Here is a 21,888-nt window from a genome sequence, read left to right on the forward strand (position 1 = left end):
AAATATAACTGAGACTGAGCCCAATGCAGAGCATCTTTATGTTGTAGTTCTGATCAGAACAGTACGTTTCCTCTTTACCTTGTCAAAAGTTACACGTAACTCCTACGTCTGTCCCACACCCTAAAATTGCGTCTTGCTTCTTTTATGCAATGTTAGAAATCTACTTTCAATTTGATAGTTCATCCCCTTGCTTTATGCCTTACCTACAACAAATTCTCACTCCTCTAGATGGTGCTGTAGGACTGCACGATATCCAAAGAAGCTAGTAAGTCTTTGTAAGGTTGGACAGGTTTTCAACAGTAATAGATAAAACACTTAGCATGCATTCTGGAATATTTTCAAACATCAACAATCAAGACTCAATAAACAAGTTCAATATCTCATGAATTTGTGAAGAAAATAAATTTCTTAGAGTAACCTATTTATATTTGTGTTAACCGTTTAGTGTCTTCATTTGAAGGTTTAAACAAAATTGTTTTAAATGATTCACTATAATGCACAACGGTAAAATAAAGAACATCCCTAAGAAGTTGATTTAATCTGTATATATTCTGTTGAGTTTAATTTAGCTAAGGAACTTGTCATTTGTTTCAGTGTTAAAACATTTAAATAAGTTACAATGTGAAAATTGTGAAGTGTATGTTTCTCTGGCCTCCAGTATTGTTTGAGGTGTGTGTCCACTACAAAAGTATTATTGCGGTTGTTTTCGTGTGTATATATTTTTAAATAACTGCATCAGTAGTCTTATTTCATTCATAAAATGTCATTGTTGAAGAGTTTACATTCAAGTGGCAAAAGCAGTACAAAGAACAGTTTATTTTCCCTTAGAAACACATCAGGAGATTGGTTAGTTGTGCCAATCTCACTCCCTTCTATGGTGTCTGTTCTCCTCAAGAGAAGGGAAGTAATCTTTCAGTTCTACTCAAGTTGGTCACACTGGAAAGTCTGTTTTTATGAGGTGTGAAAGGTGTACACTGTAGCCATGATACAGGTACATGTTTTTCATATCCATATTTGCATTTGCAGTATCTGTGGTTGTGTGTGGACACATATCATCTTTAACATGAACTCTTGTAAGTATGACACTGTTAGATTGGGGTTGGTTTTTTGAAAATGGATCAATCTGCATCAAGACCAGACAGAGGATAGAGATGGATTCATTTGTAACATATTTTAATGAGACTGAAACAGGACTTCTCTGCAGAACTCTTGCGTCTCTCCTTAGAGCAGCAGAACTATGTTCCTGCTTGGCTGGAGGTAGCACAGTCATCATCTACCACACCCCTCACTGGGTGACATCACAGGCACAGACATCTCTGATTGGCAGATCTTTACGTCAAGGTGTTTGGCATCACCAGCTCCTCCAATAGAGAAGTATGGGTAGAGTTTCTCAGTGAAGGAGTCTTTATAAGTGTGGATGTGAGTCATGTCTTCAGGGTCGTAGAAGGACACATCTTCTTCAGAGGGAGAGTCTGTACTTACCACTCCTCTGCAGTATACACCAGAGTCCATACTCTGGGGTTGTATAAGGCTTCCCCTTCCTGTCTACTGACTCTCTGGCCACACCTATATTCCAGGCAGGATGGTCCCCCACCTCCACCTCCCAGCTGTGCTTCCCTGAGCTGAACCCCTCAGAACCCAGAACAGTGGGGTACCTGGTGTTCCTCTCTGGGTTGTCAGGGAGCTGCTGCTTTGAGCCTGTGTATCTAACACTGGTCAGATCATCAGACAGAGAGAGCCAGGGTGATGCAGTGTTGGGGTCCAGAATGACAGGAGTGAAGCTGACCACCCCCCTCATCTTCTCCCACACTCTGAAGGTCAGGTTGCCCAGGTGTTTGGCCACGTCTATCAGGGCTCCTGAGACCAGCTGTGGATCCGGCAGTGTGACCTCGGCTCTGGAACACATGTTCATGATCAGTGTTGATGAGGGTCGAGATTAAAAGTTAAACAAAAAAAGATTCATGATAAATTCACATACTTCTTCTCTGTGATTCTGAAGTGCTGAATGAACAGAAAACAGCAATGGTAAGTATAGTCATCAAAACCATGTATCAGATTAGCATGAATTGTCAACTGAAACATCCTTACCTGCAGGAATGACACATCATCTGCATTTAGCTCCTGCTTCATGGCTTCAATTGTGCCTGAAAGTGAGGCCATCTCTCTATTTATTCCCTCAATCTTTTCTTTCATCGTCTCACTCTTCTCTTTGCCCTCTCTCCTCAGAGCTGCAGTCCTGGCCTGTTCTTCCTCGTGTAGAAACTGGTGAAGCTTGTTGAACTTCTCCTACATCTGCTTCTCTGTGTTTACTGTCTGGGTCTGTTAGAGTCAGAGAAGACCTCACATTAGCATTTTATAATCTGTTTTTAAACAATACATTTTAGTGAGTGATTCAATGCCTGTTGGTCACAGCAATGGCTAAAACGTACTGTACTGTACCTCAATGTGTTTTGCAATCTTTTCACACGTTAGTTTAACTTTATTACAGTCCTCTAGCTTCTTTTCTAAGGGCTTCAGGGCAGTCTGAATTTCTTCCTGAAATGCCACAACATACATTTACAATCTTCATCTATAATGAATCAGAAAAGAGAGATTGTAAGTTATTGTGCAGTGGCAACAGAAATTATAAATAGTTTCCACAAGTATTATCCGTTAAAGGAAACTTTAACCACTTCAAGAGTGTCCTTGTATTTGATCTCAAAACACCATGTTTATCTGACATCTTCCTCTCACCCTGTGATGCTGGGAAGCTTCATCTACTGGGACACAGGTGTGAGATCTGTGTTTTCTGGAGGTCTGGCACACCAAGCAGACCCCCCCCCCCCTCTCCTCTCCTCTCTCCAGACGATCCTGCTTTCTGTCTCCCAGCAAATGAGTCAGCTAAATCCTTCAATGAAAGGTTGATATCTAGAATCTCTTTAGATTATTTTATCTTACAGACTGGACAGTTCTTGTTTTCAGCCTGATCCCAGAACTTAGTCAGACAGCTGGAGCAGAAGCTGTGGTGGCAGCCCAGAGACACAGGATCTCTGAAAGTCTCTGAGCGGACGTGACAGTTCAAGTAACTCCAATTTATCAGCCATGGTTTCTGGAAATGCTGCTGCTAATATTGAATAATATCGAGACTGAGCCTAATGCAGAGTATCTTTATGTTGTAGTTCTGACCAAAACAATTGAGTTTACTTTTTACCTTTTTAAAAGTTCAATATGCCATTTAATACTGCTGCTATCTTGATTCTTCATGGAGAGAACGTATCACACGTGTGTCAAACTAGTTAACTTTTTATTGCTCGGCTTCATCAGTGCAACACAATCAGTCTGGAGCGCCTTCTAGTGGCAACAGCTACTATTGAATTAGCCAAAAACGTCACACCGACCTACAACTCCTTTTCACTCCTCTAGATGGTGGTGTAGGACTGCAGGATGTCTAAAGGAGCTAGTAAGGTTGGAAAGGTTTTCATCAGTAATAATACTGCAGATACAACACTTAATTTACTCTATACGATTAGGTGCATAGGATCGCTAGGGATAGAGTTCAGTTGGAATGACTGAAAAGTACAACTGTTCAGTGATGAATAGATGCTTGAGACCATGTTTACAAACATTTCAGTGCTTGACATGGTACCCTGTTCCTTCGTCCAAGTTACTGTAGAAAGTAGTCACTGCAGGTCAGTTGAAATTGTTAATGCAATATTATCACAGACAGACCCGTCAAAATCAGCTTGTTTGGAACCACAACTGGGTACCACACCGAGAGGGGCGGGGTTTTGGGCGATGTCGCAACCCCTCCCTCTACAGACCGGTCCGTGGATGACGCGAGGAGAGAGGGTGCTTTAACGAGCCGTCCTTTCGCAAGAGCAAAGGAGGAGAGTGGTGAAGATGACGACCAACATTCGCTACAAGAGCCGGATCCCGATTAAATCGGGTAAGAATCAGACCTGTGAGATTTGACGTGTTTGTATTGACGCTGTTGTGTAAAAACAGTGGTTGGTTTCATGCTCTCTGTCGCTCTCTCCTAATGTATCTGGGCGTCGCTGTGTCCGTCCACCTGCGCTTCATCCGACTCAACAATGACCACCAGATGAGAGCACCGAGGTAAGAAACAGGGTTGGCTGTTGCACTGAATGCGTTTTTCAATGAAAGAAAACAATGCAAATGGCGTATCCTAATTCAAGTGCACGCGGGCATGCAGCGGATACAGCGTTTACCTTTCAAACCGGGGTATCAGATGTCACACAGACATCCTTGATTTCAACATAGTGGTTACCGGGCCTTGCTTTAGATCTGACCTATATGGGTTATGTTTTGTAATCGTCATCACCAAGACCCGGTTACCATGCCATCGCATCACGAGCTACGATGAGCATGTAAATAACCCCCGGGATTATATATAACCATATTTGGCCGCGTGTTGGACAGATTCAGCACAGAGGATGCGCACGCATTCGAATGGTACCCAAGGCTCTCTCTCATCCCCCATCCTCTGCCGCGTGCCCTCATCCTCGTATAGCCCTACAGTGACCTGCTTCCGTTCGAATTAACGATTTCTCGAGAGTCTCTTGACGGTTTTTCCCGAAAGAAAGGGCGTTTTTATTTACTAGCCAAGGTTCCTGGTATGTCTAGGTATCTTTAAGTAAACTGCAGGTCAGCGGAATAGTTTCTTTGATACAAAGGGATATCCCATATACCCGCTAAAATGTGAAATGAGCTGTGATCCACAGATAGGCCTACCCCTACTGCAGGGTCATGCAGGTGGAGCTCAGTTGCTAGAAATACTATCCTTCATGGGAGGGCTGGAGGACTATCTCAGGTCTGCATTGGCCTCTCTGTCTGAGTAAGAGACAATGACAAGAGGAGTGTGTGTGTGTGCACGTGTGTGTGTGTGCGCGTACATAGACATGTGTATCTATTGTGTGTGAGATTGTGATTGTGTGTGTTTACATATGTATGTGTATGTCTTGTGTGTGCGGAAGCCTCTAGTGTGGTGTGGCGGGCTGAGGTGGGGCCTGTAAGGGACAAACCATCACACTGAGGTGGGGCCTGTAAGGGACAAACCATCACACTGAGGTGGGGCCTGTAAGGGTCAAACCATCACGCTGAGGTGGGGCCTGTAAGGGTCAAACCATCACACTGAGGTGGGGCCTGTAAGGGACAAACCATCACACTGAGGTGGGGCCTGTAAGGGACAAACCATCACGCTGAGGTGGGGCCTGTAAGGGTCAAACCATCACGCTGAGGTGGGGCCTGTAAGGGTCAAACCATCACGCTGAGGTGGGGCCTGTGAGGGTCAAACCATCACATTCCTCAGGGGATCTCCCGTCTTGGAGAGTCCAAGCAAACCCTGGCACCGGGATCCTAATCTGGGATTTTCCCCTCAGGATTATTACGGCTGTTGGTGTGTTGGTATTTGTGTGTATAGTACTGTACACTGATGATGTCACAGAGCTTCTGAGACTACAGTTGAGATTCTGTAGCAGGTGTTAGCAGTTACCATTCGCTCCCACACTCTCACCCATTTTCACACTGCACCCTGCACCCTGCACCCTCTCCCCTCTCTGACTCACACGCACAATCACCTTCTCACAAACACACTTTCACACACCCACACACACACACACATACATACAGTCACTATCTGACTGTATGGTGTGAAGGGATGGAAGTGGTTGTGGGAGGGTGAGAGCGGGGGAGGGAGAGAGGGATGGATGGAAAATAGAGACAGAGAGCTACCAGGTTAGGCTACATCACCAATCTGATCAGCCACACCAGGGTAGACCGTCGCTCTGACGGGTTGCCTAGCAACAACGTTCCATTCGTTCTAATCTCTCGTCTGAGAAACATCACATTATATCATACCCACAATCCCTTGCGGCGACGACAGGCCATGCGTAGGCTAGGGGCCGGTGGGGGGGGCTCACTCACACATCCTGGTAATCTGCACTATTGGTTTCTATGGTTACTGTGTGAATAAGAATGTGAGTGGGGATTTGAAGTCCCTCCTCTAACATCTCCCACTACCAGCAGAGTGACCAGTTAGACCAGTGATGTCAGTTTGAGGTCCTGTCCTGTCCATGTAGATCTCCTCAACCCAGTAGACAAATGAAAAGCAACCAATGAAAAGCAACCAACTGAAGTCTATGAAAATACAATCTAGTTATGAAAGTACTGCACCTTTTTATAAACCTAGTGGTTGTGTGACAGACAGTTCATAGACGTTTAGTGGTTGATCTTTCTTCCGCCCAGAGAAACAAACGTCTTGTAGATGCATCTGCATCCATACATCTGCCCCTCCAGGCTGAGCAGTCCTCCACTACCCCCTCCCACATGCACAAACACACACACACATCCACTCTCACTCTCACACACACCTACACACACCCACTCTCACACACACCCACACACATCCACACACACACTCTCGCAGCCACAGATGGCCCCCTGACCCCCTCCTCCATGAGAAGAGAGGAGCAGCTGTGGGGCTAGAATGGGCGGGGCTCCCCCCCCCCCACCCGGGGCGGGCTGCTCTCTGCAGGGGGGAGGCCAACACAGAGAAAGAGAGACTATGGTCATCATTCGATTGAGCTCGACTACAAACACCAGGATGTCTGTGCTGTTCTTACACCAACATAGGAGCTTTTGCAGTTGTACCTCCTGTGTTCCTCATGGTGACACACACCTGGTTACACCCTGCACGTGAATGTGTGTGTTTGTGTGTTCCCATGGCGGTGTGTGAGCGATGGTGCCTGTTCTTATCGGAGGCCTCCAGGTGTTGTAGCCGTGTTCTCGGCCACGCGTCACCCTGTCATACTCTAAACTCATACTCTCACAATGCCAGTTATCCAGTAGAGCGTGTGTGTGTGTGTGTGTGTGTGTGTGTGTGTGTGTGTGTCTACATGTGTGTGTGTGTGTGTATAACATCACATTACAGCGAATTTATCTTTCATCTCCTGCCCCAGGTCTTCCACGCCTGTGCTCCTGTATAGACTGCTATGCCCCCCCCCCTTCCTACCCCCCCATCCCTCACACACAAACACACACATAGGTTTGCCTCCTGTGCTTCTGTAAAGCCCCCCCCACTACCCATGCAGCTCTTCCTGGCTCAGAAATAACCCAGGCCTGACCCAGATTCCACTCCTCCAAGCCCTCGTCATGAACAGTTTGGAGAGACCTTGATACATTTTGGATTATGGGTTGTTCGGAGAAGAGTTTTTCTGCTCAGATCCAATGAGCTGGATGAAACAGAGCGGATCACTTCCTCCACGTCTCACTCTGTGATGGGAGGCCCATGTAAGACAAGTCAACATGGACGTATCCCTGGACCCAGACTGTGGCATCTGAGGTTTTTCCATTTTTTTAGAAGTTCTGAAGAAATCATTTAGGAAACCGATTTGGCTCCTGTCAGGTGGAACCGGTTTACTGGTAGAATGTTCTAGTTCTGTGTTGTAGTGTCTATCTTGTAGTGTTCTAACATGTAAAAAAATGATATGTCAGCTTGAGTTCACCTTCCACCCCTAGGCGCCGTGACGACATGCATGGTTTGATGTCTCCCTGACGACCTGATTGAAATGTCCCTTGTGTCCCCGCTGCTGGAGTGTCTCTCTCCCCGTCCGTGTGACACAGGACCTCAGTACCCTCCACGGGGTGTCTCTCAGATGCTAAATGCTAATGCTACGCTAGCCCATCCCACACCCCCACCCCTATGTGAGAACCCATTGTGAAGGAGTGGGCAGACGCTTACGCTAGGCTACGCTAGCCAAGAGCCCTTCCCTGGGGTGGCCTATTGTTGCCAGAGCAATTACACGCTGTCGCATTAGCATGCTAAAGAACGCGTAGCGGGGAGACACTCACATCCCTCAGAAGAGCAAGCTGTACGTGGAGGGATGGAGGGAGGGATGGGGGGGGGGGGGTGAGGGTTAAAGGTCTATATCTCTTTCAGTCCCTCTTTCCTTCTCCAATGTTTTTTTCTCTCACCTCCTCCCTCTTCCCTGTCTCCTCCCCCCTCCCCCATCTCTAAATCTCTCTGCCCTTCTCCCTCGCTCACCCTCACTCAATCTCTCCATTATCTCCACCTTCCGGTCCGGTTTCTCGCCGTGTCAGCGGTCAGACGCCCCTCAGTCAGCCATTGGAGGTTAATGACGTGAACGCTGCTGCTGTGTGGCTCTGCCGGGGTCTGGACGCTCACAGAAGGGCACACCTCCTCACATCTCTGTCTCTGAGAAAAAGACAACCTGGCCTCATGTTTGTTTGGCCTCGCCAATTCTCTGGTGTGTGGGTGTGTGGGTGTGTGAGTGTGTGCACGTTTGCTGGTATCTGTGTATTCAACACTTACGATTTGTTTTTGTGCGTGTGTGTGTGTGTGTGTGGACGTTCCTTTGTGCTGCGAGTGCGTGTGTGGATGTGCGTGCGTGTGTTCATGTCCTGCTCTTGTTAATAGGCGTGCAGTTTACTGCTGTGGCCTTTTCAGAAGCACTTCCTGAAAGGCCACAGCAGTGACATATGACTGGAACACCATCCCAGCTGGAGCCAGGGGTGGCTGGGCTGGGTCTGGGTCTGGGCCCAGCTCACTGGGATATGGACAGGCTCTGAGACCCTCTGCCAAGTTCTGGCTCTGGGCTCTTGATACTGTCAGTTGGCGGTTGGTTCAGCTTGCGAAATCTTCTAAAAACCGCTTTTGCCCAGGAGAGCCACGTCACTTTGTCACTGTATACGTGTGTATATGTCTCCACTTTCCCAAGCGAGGCTAGCACCAACAAGCACAACAACGACAATGCCTTACCACAGTGTTTGTTGAAAGTCTTGCTCCTGGTTTTGCAAGCCTACGTTGACATCACAATCCCTTGCGAGGAGACAGCGAGTCTCCTCCGTGGGCCACAGTTTAGATTTGACGTCCATGCTGGTGCTGAAGCCAAGCACAGTCAATGGAAGTTCCTCCCTGAAGCTCTGTTTTTTACATGGTGGTCACAAATTCAGTTGGTCTAGGGTTGGTTCTAGACGAGCTACGAGTTGGTGCCGTTCTGGAACCAGTTATCCTGGCCACAAGCTGTTTTTTTTTGCCGTCAAAACCCGCAGAACTGGTTGGAGATTGTGGCACCGGCTGTGAACCAGACCTGAAACTGCCTTCATACAAAAAGGGTGTGAAACTCACACACACACACACACTCTAACACATGCACTTACACACTCACACGCACAGATTTATTCATAATCTGACTGAAAAGTGTGGCTGTTATTCCAGAATGGAGATTGGTTGTTTTGATTGGAGCAGATAGGCTGACAGGAGAGAGTTAATACACTGTGTTGTTTGATGGGATGGGTGGTCTCAGCCTCAGCTTAGCATCTAGAACATTGTTTGGTGGATATTGGACACACTTGAAATATAGTTGTGATTATATCTGTGTGTGTGTGTGTGTGTGTGTGTCTGGGAGATATGCAGGTGTCACAGCCAATCAGATTGGAAGACAGCTGGCTAGTGATAGAGGTGGGAGGAGCCTGAGGGGGTCTATTGTGATGTCACTCCAGGACATCTGCTCTATTATTTAAACACTCTTTTCACACACACACACACACACACACACTGAGCTCCATCTTTATCCATTGATCTTCCATCCGTCGGTTCCCATATCCTCACCCTCACTCTGCCCCTCCCTCCTTCTCCCTCTCCTCCCCGGGTTGTCCTCGTGTCCCCGGAACCCCTCTGTCGCCCTCCTGTGGCTGAGATCAGAACTAGCAGACCATGAACACCAAGAGCTACTGTGGAATCACCGTGGCTGTACCCACGTAGCCTTCTCTTTAAACCAATATGGCCCAGTCTTTGTCTCTGTCTGTCTTCCTTCTTTCTCTTCCTCCCCCTTTCCCTCCACTCTCCCCCTGTCGTTCTGTCTCTCTCCTCTCTGACTCCCTCTCCGTCTCCCTCTATCTCTCCCTTTTCCCTCTCCGTCCTCTCTCCCCAATCCTCTTTCTCTCGTTTACTCCCTCCCTCTCGCTCGCTGACAAACCCTGCATCTGGCAGTAATTGTGTGCCTGCTTAAGTGCTCTCATGGTCTCCTCCTCGTGCATTTTCACTGCAAGCTCTTTACAGCTGGGCTTCTCACAAGCCAGCTGTTTGTTCTTTAATATGCCGTCTAGACATGGGCAAGCCTTGTATTCGCACAGAAAATACACACACACACACACACACATGGGCAGGCCTTCTATTCACACCGACAATACAAATACATACCCTCGCCCACACGCACACTCACACACGTCGAGCTAAAATGCTACTTTTGGTGGCTAGCTAGAGTGACAGGACCTTTCTGCTTTGTTTCGTTAAGCTGTCTCTGTCAGAAGGGACTTAAGGTTACAGGTCCACACAGGAACCAGAGATTCTTCCAGGGTTAGATTCAGGGCACCGTGTCTAATCCTTTGGCCTCTTTTTCATATTGTGAAATGTTAGTTTATTTTTGTATGTGTGTCTGTGTCTATCTATTGTGTGCTTGTGTGTGCTTGTGTGTGTGTGTGTGTGTGTGTGTGCATCTGGCTGGTGGCTGGCTACTAAAAGCTTTATTTTTCTAGCCGGGGAGAGAGGGGGAGGAACTGCAGGATGAATGAATGAGAGTATTTCATTCCTCCGCCCGTCTTCTCCTACCTCCCTCGCTTCCTCCCTTAAATTACTACCTCTCTCTACCTCACTCACCACTTTCCATCGCTCGTTGGCTCCCGCTCTCTCTCTCTGTCTCTCCGGCTCTCTGTTTCGTTATCTCTCTCTCTCTAGCTGTCTCTCTTTTTGTTTCTTTCCTTCGCTCTCCCTCTCTATTATACCGGTACCTGTCTGTACAAGAAGCTGTGTTCCACCGCGGGGCTGAAAGGAAAGAGAGAGAGAGAGAGAGAGAGAGAGAGAGTGCAACAAAGACGTAGTGAGGGGGAAAACAGGAAAGAGGTGTGTGTGTTCGGGCTGGTGCGGCAGGGAGGAGCAGACTTTAGGTCTTAGGAGGCGTCGTCACAGCAGCAGCAGAACAGCCGAGTCTCTCTGACAGCTGGAGGAGGTGGCCCCGTCACAGTCCACTGGACCTTCCTCTACCGCTCCGGTCCTCCTGCCCTCCACTGGTCCTGGGTCTGGCCCTGGGTCTGGTCTCGGTCCTAGTCTAGTCTGGTCTGGTATGGATGCCATCATGCTCCAGGAGAAGTTGGTGGAGCGTCTTTTGTGCCCCCGAGTGAGGACAGCCCGACAGAAGGTAAAGAGGGGTGGAGGAGAGGGAGAGAGGGATGGAAGAGAGGGGTGAAAGAGAGGGATGGAAGAGAGGGATGGAGGAGAGAGAGAGAGTGATGGAGGACGGGGAGAGAGGGATGGGGGAGAGGGGGAGAGTACTACAGAGGTTCAGGCAGCCAGACTGATTTGGACTCATAGAAGAGTCATCATACATAAACCTCAGCAAGCTGTGATACAAACTCACAGGTTCTCTTGAGCTGTGTTGTCATGATGTCATGAATCCTGCATTCTGCCTGCTGGTGTGGGTGTATATATGTGTGTGTGTGTAAATGTGTGTGTGTGTGTGTGTGTGTGAAAGAGAGATCTCGCACACCCTGGTGTTTTCGAATGGTTGTGTGATAGCTCATTGATCGGCAGGTTTCTCCGTTCTCTGCCTGCGGGCCTGGCCTCGCCTGGCTCCCACTGGAGTCATGTGGGTGTGTGTCTGTGGGTGTGTGTCTGTGGCTGTGTGTCTGTGTCTGTGTGTCTGTGGGTGTGTGTCTGTGTGGGTGGGTGTGCTACTTTGTTGGCGTCTGTGTGTGGTTTGTTTCTCTTTGCCCCAGGGGCTGTCGGATATGCGGATGACAAGTTATGACAGCGTCTCAGGACCCTAGCTGTGTGTTTGGAGAGAGCTCGCTCAGAGTGGGCTGGGAGTGAATGAGCCTTTCAGGACTGGTCAATAAGGCTCTGTCACTACTCTGCAACCGGCCTGCCAGTGGTCAACTGTGCTGCTATGTGTGTGTGTGTGTGTGTGTGTGTATGGTTGCACCCAGCAGCATTACAGTATTATAGTAAGAGATTGGTCTCCAATGGTACTGTGTATGTGTGCGTGTGTGTGTGCTTGTGCGTGCGTACGTGCGTGTTTGTGTGTACGATACAGTGTCTGTCCAGTTGGAGAATCCCAACTCAGTGATCCTGTGGAATGGTATGAAAGCATTTTGCAGTTCTATGTCCAGTATAAACCTGACAAACTATTGCAGTGTTTCAAGACATCTATATAAGCCTGAGAATGCACCCAGTCCATGTGTCCATGACTATACTAAAATGTTTGTGACAGGCAAAGTAACATGGATGCGGAATCAAGGTTTATAGAATGTGGTGAAGATGGACATGGTCTCATGGGTTTATAGTTTGAGGCTAATAGAATTGGTTCCAAGGTTCTAGAGTGTTGCAATGATGGAACAGGTTCGAAGATTCAAAAGTGTGATGTTGGAATCAGTTCCAGGGTTCTAGTGTTGTGATTATGGAACCGGTTCCAGGGTTCTAGAGTGTGTGGTGATGGATCGATGAATCACAAAAGCATGACTAGATTGTAGCCTTTGTTCTCTCCTGCTTACACAATGTGGCAAACAATAGAGTCTATCTTGAATCTATAAGACCTTTATGACATCGCTTTCTCCTCCTCAGCCCTGCTCTGCCTAATTCCCTCTCTTCCTCTCTCCTCCTCCCCTTCCCTCCTCCCTCCTTCCTCCCCCTCTCCCCCTCCCCCCACAGGAGAAGCAGTATGTGGGCTTTGCCACGCTGCCTAACCAGGTCCACAGGAAATCTGTGAAGAAGGGATTTGACTTCACTCTCATGGTTGCAGGTCAGTGTGTGTGTGTGTGTGTGTGTCTGTGTGTGTGTCTGTGTGTGTGTGTCTGTGTGTGTGTATGTGTGTGCGTGAGTTCAAACAAAAGCAATACTAAAGACGCAAACAAAAACACCAACAGTCGTGTGTGTGTGTGTGTCACAGGGGAGTCTGGTATGGGTAAATCCACCTTGGTGAACAGCCTGTTCCTGACAGACCTGTACAAGGACAGAAAGCTGCTCAACGCTGAAGGTAAGTGACAGAGCTGAGTGAGTCAGAGGAAGGGATGGTCACCTCTTTACCTCTACAACACAGGACAACCAGCGTCAATACAATCATGTTCCTCCCCTCCTCCCCCCTCCCCTTTCCTGATCCTCCTTAACACTCTTCCATGCTCTCCACGCTCCTCTCCTCCTTCCCTTTCTTTTCCTCACTTCTCTTCCTCCATCCTACTCCTCCTTTTCCCCCTCCTTCCCCTCCTCCTCCTCCCCCTCCTCCTCCTTCCCCCCTCCGTCTCCTCCTCCCCCCTCCCCCTCCTCCTCCCCCTCCTCTTCCCCCTCCTCTTCCCCCTCCTCCTCCCCCTCCTCCTCCTTCCCCTCCTTCCCCTCCTCCCCCTCCTCCTCCCCCTCCTCCTCTTTACCCTCCTCCTCCTCCCTCTCCTCCTCCTCCTCCTCTCCCCTCACAGAGCGGATCAACCAGACGGTGGAGATCATCAAACACACTGTTGACATCGAGGAGAAAGGAGTCAAGCTCAAACTCACCATCGTGGACACTCCTGGGTTTGGAGATGCTGTCAACAACAATGAGTGGTGAGCTGATTGCCCTGGTCCTGGTCCATACTGTTTATAGCTAGTGGTTCTTGTTTTATTATAGCAAGCTTTGGCTAACTTGTGTGTGTTTGTGTGTGTGTGTGACCCAGCTGGAAGCCCATAACAGACTATATAGACCAGCAGTTTGAGCAGTACTTCAGAGACGAGAGCGGGCTGAACAGGAAGAACATCCAGGACAACCGCGTTCACTGCTGCCTCTACTTCATCCCTCCCTTTGGACACGGGTGAGAATACGCACGCTCGCGTGGGCCAACACATGCACACGCACGCGCCGCCTCATTTCGCTGGTCTTGGTGTAAGTGGTGTCGCCATTCCCCGGCACGCGACTGTGTATCGCATCGCTCGATCAAATAAACGTTTCTTCTTCTACACGCTCACCCATAATTGCACACACGGACACACGCGGAAGAATGTGCTGTCGGAGGGTGTTGGTGGGAGGTGTGGAGCCTACAGGATGGTGTTAACACTGTAAACACTGTTATTACCCCTCCCCACCTACCAACACTCACCCCCACCACCCCCACCACCCACCCCCACTCCCCTCACAGCCAACCCAGGCTCAGGGATCTCCCTCAGCCCTCAGGACACCTCGCATGCTGCCAGAAAAGAGATCTTCCTCTGCGTCAACTCATGGATGTAGATGACATTTCGTTGAAACATTCATTTTGTGGCTGTGTTGCCTCTCAGTCTCTCACATGTTGACAGTCTCACTGTGTTTTTGTGTGTGTCGTCGATAGTGCGTTCATTGTAGCTGGGAGACAAATCCACACGCAGACACACACACTGTGTCTGTGTACCTGTATATATATATGTGTGTGTTTGTGTGTGTCTCCAGGCTGCGGCCGGTAGATGTGGAGTTTATGAAGGCCCTTCATGAGAAGGTCAACGTGGTCCCCCTCATCTCCAAGGCCGACTGCCTCACTCCCAACGAGATCAAGAGGCTGAAAGACAGAGTGAGTTCTCCCTGACCCGAACTCTGACCTCATCCCTGCCTTGACCTCCGACCCTGACCCTGATCCTCTCCTCGTCCCTGATCCTGATGTATAAAACCAGGATGTGTTGCTCTTTTCCTTTGACCCACAGGGCGGGCCAGCGTACGGAAATGGTACACAGATGCAAACATGCAGTTAACATGAGTGCGCGTGTGTCTGCACGCGTGTGTGTATATGTGTAGGTTCGTGAGGAGATAGAGAAGTTTGGCATCAAGGTGTACCAGTTCCCAGAATGTGACTCGGACGAGGATGAAGAGTTTAAGCAGCTGGACAAGGAGCTTAAGGTGAGACACAGGGTTTACGTGTTTGTGTGTGTGTGTATGCAACAATAATACAGAGAGGATTCTAACTTTGTGTTCCCTCCATTGTGTTCCTGTGTGCGGGTGTGTGTGCGTGTACATCTGTGTGTGTGTGTGTGTGTGTGTGTGTGTGTGTGTGTGTGTGTGTGCAGGAGTGTGCTCCGTTTGCAGTGATCGGCAGCAACACGGTGGTGGAGGCTCGAGGCCAACGTGTCCGAGGACGTCTGTACCCCTGGGGCATCGTAGAGGGTGAGGAACACACACACCCACCTCTACTGTAGCCCACACACACACACACATCCATCTCAGCCAGAATTACTGTAGTCTACTGATCAATAGTATGTCATGTTGGAATAGAATTAATTGTATCCAACTGTCACAATGATGTTGATAGTCGTGATGATGGTGATAGTGATGAAAGTGATGATGATGATGATGATGATGATGATGATGATGATGATGATGGTGACGTTCTCTGTCCTCCTCAGTGGAGAACCAGTCCCATTGTGACTTTGTGAAGCTGAGGAACATGCTGATCCGGTCACACATGCATGACTTGAAAGATGTGACCTGTGACCTGCACTATGAGAACTACAGGGCCCAGTGCATCCAGGAGATGACCAGGTGTGTGGTTGTGTGCGTGTGTGTGTTTGTGTGTGTGTGCGAGCGAGCGAGCGAGCGAGCGAGCGAGACAGACAGAAAACAAAATGGGAAAGAACATGGAGACACAGAGACAGATAAAAAATGTTCTTGATGATGCAGCGAGAAACTATTGGATGGACAAAGTTACTTCAATATCACATCTCCTAACTTTTCCACCTTCCCTCCCTCTTTTCTTCCTCTCCTGCCTTCCATCCTGTCCTACCTCCTCTCTTTCTTTCCTTCCTTCCTTCCTTCCCCCTCCCCTCCTCCCTTCCCCGGTCCACAGTAAACTGACCCAGGACAACCGCGTGGACAGCCCCACCCCCTTCCTGCCCCTGTCCACCCCCGACGTGGAGACCGAGAAGCTCATCAAGATGAAAGACGAGGAGGTGAACATTCAGAGCCCCTCCTCACCGACACGCACACACAATCACTCACTTATGCACACACATACTCAGTCACTCATACATGCGCACACGCACACAATCGCTCACTTATGCACACACACTCACTCACTCATACGCGGAAGTACACACACATACACATTCTCACGCACACTCACACACAAACACACACTCACACACTCAAAGGGAGGCCAAGAGTACATTTGTAGATTTGAAGTTAGCCGCGTAATGTCTAACAACACAGTGATATGTAATACATCTTCTTCTACTTCTCTCTCCCCGCAGCTGAAGAGGATGCAGGAGATGCTGAATAAGATGCAGCAGCAGATCCATGACCAAGAGTGATTTACCATGACGATTCCCAGAGCAGGCTCAAGCCACAGTGACACCTGCTGGCCAGTGCCTGAACTACACCCAGACTGTCAGACATTGAATGCCACAACACATCACAGTCAACTGTACCAACATGTTACTGATATACTCTGTGTAGCGGCACACCTGTGGCTGTGAATTCATCTGTCCTATGCTTTGTATATTTTGTCCGCCTAGATAATAGTATGTTTTTTTTTACATATTTTGTGTGTTCGTTTGCGAGCCCACTTCTTAATATTGGTAACGATCCTAATATAACGTTATTATGAACCATTGTAACCTTGTAATTTAACTGACCGCTACTTGTATCTAATTTATGAATATAATGATGAATCCTTTAGGGTATTTCTCCAGGGTATGCGCATTGCAAGATTTTTTGCAGCTTTATATCTGAATATAGATATTCATTTGTATTCATGTTGAACGTACGTATATGTTTGTGTTTAGTGTTTTCATCTGGTTGTTGTCCAAAAAGACTGTTTCTGTCTGAGGCACTTTTTATGTATTTTTGCTGAATTGTATAAATATACATTAATTCTTTTAAGAACAAGCGATGTTTGGGCATGAGCTAAAAAGATCACTTTTTCTCTGAAAATATTCTGCATTTACTGGCAACATTGAAAAAGCACTTAATGCCAGTTGCTGACTGCTGAATTCAGGTTCTTTGCTATAATGAGAGGGTAGCTATGTGCAGTAGGTCTCTGTACTGTACGTGGTGCATGTAGGAGCATGCTACAGCTCCTTATATCTGCAGCTAAGAGACCTCCGACTGCTGTCGCTGTCAACACACTGTCTGTCTGTTCCTCTGCTTCAGACGCTCTGTCCAGAGAGCAGTTGGAGAGCGTTCATATGTGTCTGCTTTGAAGAACAGCTGCTGTCAAAGCTTTGGCTCAAAATGGCAAATGATGGAATTTAAATCCCTAAGCATGAGCTGTGTACAGTAGGGGGAGGTCCTGTATGTGTGTGCGTGTTCGTGTTTGTGCGTGTGATGGAGAGAGAGAGAACGAGTGCTCGAATGAAAGGATGTGTGTGTGTGTGCTAACAAATGTGCCTGACCTGTGTTTTCATGTCCGCCTGTATATATGACTTTGGGGTGCGTGTGTGTGTGTGTGTGTGTGTGCCTCTGTGTCGGTTGACCTGGTTCTCCCAGCTCTGCTGTCAGTCTCCAGGTAGTGTTGTTGCTTTCTACTGCGCTGTGACTGAAACCTGAACCCAGGTTCTAACGATGACAAATAAACTGTCTTGATTCATCTCCTTCCAAACCTCCTGAGTATCCAAATGATTCCTTCTCCTCCGCAAATGTATAACAGAAAATACAGCAGAACTTGCTCACAGGATACAGTAGAACATGCTGACAGTAGAACTTGCTGACAGGATACAGTAGAACTTGCTGACAGGATACAGTAAAACTTGCTGACAGGATACAGTAGAACATGCTGACAGTAGAACATGCTGACAGGATACAGTAGAACATGCTGACAGTAGAACGTGCTGACAGTAGAACATGCTGACAGTAGAACATGCTGACAGGATACAGTAGAACATGCTGACAGTAGAACATGCTGACAGGATACAGTAGAACATGCTGACAGTAGAACGTGCTGACAGTAGAACATGCTGACAGGATACAGTAGAACATGCTGACAGGATACAGTAGAACTTGCTGACAGGATACAGTAGAACTTGCTGACAGGATACAGTAGAACATGCTGACAGGATACAGTAGAACATGCTGACAGTAGAACGTGCTGACAGTAGAACATGCTGACAGTAGAACATGCTGACAGGATACAGTAGAACTTGCTGACAGGATACAGTAGAACTTGCTGACAGGATACAGTAGAACTTGCTGACAGGATACAGTAGAACATGCTGACAGTAGAACGTGCTGACAGTAGAACATGCTGACAGGATACAGTAGAACTTGCTGACAGGATACAGTAGAACATGCTGACAGGATACAGTAGAACATGCTGACAGGATACAGTAGAACATGCTGACAGTAGAACATGCTGACAGGATACAGTAGAACTTGCTGACAGGATACAGTAGAACTTGCTGACAGGATACAGTAGAACTTGCTGACAGGATACAGTAGAACATGCTGACAGGATACAGTAGAACATGCTGACAGTAGAACGTGCTGACAGTAGAACATGCTGACAGTAGAACTTGCTGACAGGATACAGTAGAACTTGCTGACAGGATACAGTAGAACTTGCTGACAGGATACAGTAGAACATGCTGACAGGATACAGTAGAACATGCTGACAGTAGAACTTGCTGACAGTAGAACTTGCTGACAGGATACAGTAGAACTTGCTGACAGGATACAGTAGAACTTGCTGACAGGATACAGTAGAACATGCTGAGTCATAGCTTATCTCCCCAGTCTCTCTTCTTTAGCAGCAACATCATGGTATACATGCACCTGCACCTTCTCCAAACTAATAAATACTACCATGTACTACTATTTATTGCTATCAATCATATAAATGGATTATAGTCATCTGTATAGTTAACTATTATACTCCTTGGTACTACAACACAAACATTTCAAAACTTAGTATTCTATGCACTGCAATATGTATGTATGTAAAATATACAGTGTTGTCGTCTTGGTATCTGTGTGCTGTGTGTCTGTGTGTGTCTGTGTGTCTGTGTGTCTGTGTGTCTGTGTCAGTCAAGTTCTCTCAGTTTGTACTGAGGAGAGAGATGTTGCTCCTCTTCCTGTGTACTGCCTCTTAAAGACTGTGTGTGTGCGTGTGTTTTATGTTATCACTGTGTACCAGCTGGGGCTGTATGATTATGTGCCTCTCCTAAAGCCAGAAACAGGGTGCCCCTCGCGCGAACAGAAACACGTTCCTCCTCCACTTGGCCAGAAGGACCTTCCCTTCAGGATCTCCAGACATCACGTGAAGAAGAGAAGGTAAGACTTCAGACTACAGTGAGACTGCAGGGATTAACAGTAGAACGAATCAATTTGCTCCTGAAGGAGGATAATTGAAACAGTTTGAGAAGCATTAACCTACTCTAATAACTGTGTAGATGTCTAATAATATGTGAAGATGTTTCTCTTTTACCCAATTGCTCTGAAAGTGCCAAGTCAATGAAAGGATTTGTTAAGATCTGGTCAAAACAAGGTTAAGACAAAATCAATGCATTTATTACACATGTGAGGTGCAGGAGTCTGTTACACTCAAGTTGATTATCACAGAAGACTTGACAATGAATGCAGAAAATCAAGAGAGTAAATGGTATCACAATATGGGAGGATACAAAATGATTAACATAGCCTTTGCAGGCAGCGAAAAAGGACACTGCATGCTAGATAGCTTTTGTTTGGGTCTTTAGATAGGGCTCCCAGAAATGGCCTTGTCATTCTTTTCTATTTTCCTCGTTCAAAGTTGCATGGCATTATACACTCTGGAAATATTGTGACCTCTGACTTGCCTCAGTGACATAGGCCTTTCATAGTCACACCTTACAAAGACCCAACTTATGGCTATGCAGGCATAATATAACAGACTTCTATCAATTTATCAATGATACAAGAAACGTAATTAATGGATAGGCGTATTTCTCTCCTGGACATAACCAAAGGTTAAGGTTCTGTGCTCATGAGCTTAATATCGCAAGGTATAGATCAAACATTGTTTATCATATTCAAAACATTTTAAACAGTAAACAAATAATAAAGTAAGCATTTTCTTTACTTGTTGTTAACTGATCAGTGGTTTAAGGACAGACCTCTTCATATGCTAACAGCTAAACTGTTTAAATAGTTTTGATTTGACTTTTGATTTGTAATCCACAATAGAACCTTGGATGATGTTGATACCTCAACATGAAATTAATCAAATTGATATTTACTCTAATTGACTACTACTACCGGTTTACAACAGACGTGATTTGCTCTTTATAAGTAAACATTACTGTAATACGTATCTACCCAGTCTAACTGTAACTGTATAGTTACACAGACAGTCTAACAAGAAACTCCATGGCCTCTCAATGACTTGTGTCATGACAATCCTGTGCTATTTTACTTCCTGTTTGGGGGAATTCTATCCTGGTTGGGTTATCTCTCTCTGCCACACTCAGACGGTTGGGTCAGACCCACCCAGGGAAGATGCCGTATTAAACGTATCTCTCAGTGAGACCTGTAATCTGCATCCCACAACCGTTCACAACCAGAGACGAGGAAAGCCTCCACTTCACTCCAGCTTCCTCCCTCTCTGCATCCTCATCCGGCCTCTTTGTCTCCTATCCATCCCCCTGGCCTCGCCTTCCCCTCCCCCTTCCCGCCCCCTCCCTCCCTCCTGGCCCCTGTCCTTCAGAGGCCCCTAGAGATTCTCTCTCTGCGGGTTCATCTAAAGGAGGATGACATTAAAGGCAAAGATCCACACAGTGCAGGTGTATGATCAAGACTGATTCTTAAAGGGGAGGTTCTACTCAGCCTGACGATTGTGTTATTTTTTTTAAGGGATCATCAGCCTGCTGTTGTGTGAGGGTTGTGAGGCTCCAATGATGATGATGATGATGAAGCTCTGTGTTCTGTTCTTACAGTGACCGGTGATGAAGACGATGATGATGATGATGATGGGGCCTCCTCTCTTGTGTGTACTCGTCCTGTCTGGGATCGGAGTTCAAGGGTCGTCGGTGTGCCCCTCCCCTTGCTCCTGCCAAAAGGGTCAGGTGGACTGCAGCCAGCGTTCTCTAACCACCTCCTCCCTCCCCCCCGCTTCCCGTCCAACACCACCCACCTCCGTCTCCACGACAACCTGCTCACCTCCCTCCCCAACGGCATCCTGGACTCCCTGCCCTCCCTGCGCTCCGTCTCTCTCCACGGCAACCCGTGGGCGTGCGACTGCGGCGTGCTCTACCTGCGCGCCTGGCTCCTGCGCCAGCCGCACGGGCCCCTGAACGGCGACGGCTTGGATCACGCCAGCCTCGTCGCCAAGGCCGGACACCTCCACGTCAACTGCAGTTTCCCTCCTGACCTGAGGGGGCGCCTGGTGGTCTACCTGACGGAGGAGGAGGTGCTGGACACCTGCCACTACTGGTACTGTGACCTGGCGATGGCGTCGCAGGTGTGCCTGTGCGTGTTTGTGCTGCTGCAGGCGGCGCTGCTGGTGGCCGTGGTGGTGTTCCTGCGCCGGTTCGAGAGGTTGTCGCGGGAGGCGCGCCGAACCGCCGACGAGAGCCTCACGGGAGGGGAGGGCTGTCTGGGGAGCGAGCGTGAGCCTTTGAAGGATAGCAGATTCTGAAAAAAGGGAGTTTTTCCTGCTTATTGTATCCAAACTGTAAGTTTAAATCAAACAGAATCATGTCTAGGTTTTTGAAAAAACTTGACCTTTTTTGACATATTTTTTTTTTATATAATAATTTTTTATATTATAATTAGTCATGCTATGTTATTTTCTTATTGCTAAGAAATGCATTTTTTCATATATGTGTATGTTATGTTTTACTGTGTGGGCATTTAAATCAAATTAAAGAGCTGTATGCAGTGTCTTGTCCTTCCCTGTCTCCACAGAAAGTTTTGTCTGTAC

General features: G+C 47.5%; 3 protein-coding genes across 3 annotated transcripts; 2 read left to right on the plus strand and 1 right to left on the minus strand.

Annotated features, from left to right (window-relative positions):
• Positions 1–1,221: 1,221 nt before the first annotated feature.
• On the minus strand, positions 1,222–2,163 carry LOC146219742 (zinc-binding protein A33-like). The gene is given in 4 exon segments (XM_084694752.1): positions 1,222–1,474; positions 1,476–1,895; positions 1,979–2,001; positions 2,089–2,163. Coding segments are annotated over 4 exon segments (720 nt in total). The 5' UTR covers positions 2,161–2,163; the 3' UTR covers positions 1,222–1,269.
• An 8,604-nt stretch (positions 2,164–10,767) lies between these two features.
• Positions 10,768–17,595, plus strand: septin5a (septin 5a). The gene is made up of 11 exons (XM_084694465.1): positions 10,768–11,213; positions 12,722–12,812; positions 12,960–13,046; positions 13,480–13,603; positions 13,714–13,848; positions 14,460–14,577; positions 14,799–14,900; positions 15,068–15,164; positions 15,404–15,539; positions 15,844–15,946; positions 16,247–17,595. Exons 1-11 carry the CDS (start codon positions 11,139–11,141, stop codon positions 16,304–16,306), a joined length of 1,128 nt encoding a protein of 375 aa, XP_084550591.1. The 5' UTR covers positions 10,768–11,138; the 3' UTR covers positions 16,307–17,595.
• A 1,545-nt stretch (positions 17,596–19,140) lies between these two features.
• gp1bb (glycoprotein Ib platelet subunit beta) lies at positions 19,141–21,831 on the plus strand. Its single transcript, XM_084694466.1, is given in 3 exon segments — positions 19,141–19,262; positions 20,903–21,071; positions 21,074–21,831. Coding segments are annotated over 2 exon segments (690 nt in total). The 5' UTR covers positions 19,141–19,262; positions 20,903–20,911; the 3' UTR covers positions 21,604–21,831.
• The last annotated feature ends 57 nt before the right edge of the window (positions 21,832–21,888 follow it).

The sequence above is a fragment of the Hypomesus nipponensis genome, chromosome 28 (assembly GCF_054491055.1).
Source record: "Hypomesus nipponensis isolate SF chromosome 28, ASM5449105v1, whole genome shotgun sequence".
NCBI classification, from domain to species: Eukaryota; Metazoa; Chordata; class Actinopteri; order Osmeriformes; family Osmeridae; genus Hypomesus; species Hypomesus nipponensis.

What these genes read in the sequence shown, in the direction of transcription:
- septin5a (XM_084694465.1), top strand. Translation starts at nt 11,139, where the DNA reads ATGGATGCCATCATGCTCCAGGAGAAGTTGGTGGAGCGTCTTTTGTGC. An exon ending in AAAGCTGCTCAACGCTGAAG is followed by an intron (nt 13,047 to 13,479) that starts GTAAGTGACAGA and finishes CTCCCCTCACAG; the next exon opens with AGCGGATCAACCAGACGGTG. An exon ending in AGCTGGACAAGGAGCTTAAG is followed by an intron (nt 14,901 to 15,067) that starts GTGAGACACAGG and finishes GTGTGTGTGCAG; the next exon opens with GAGTGTGCTCCGTTTGCAGT.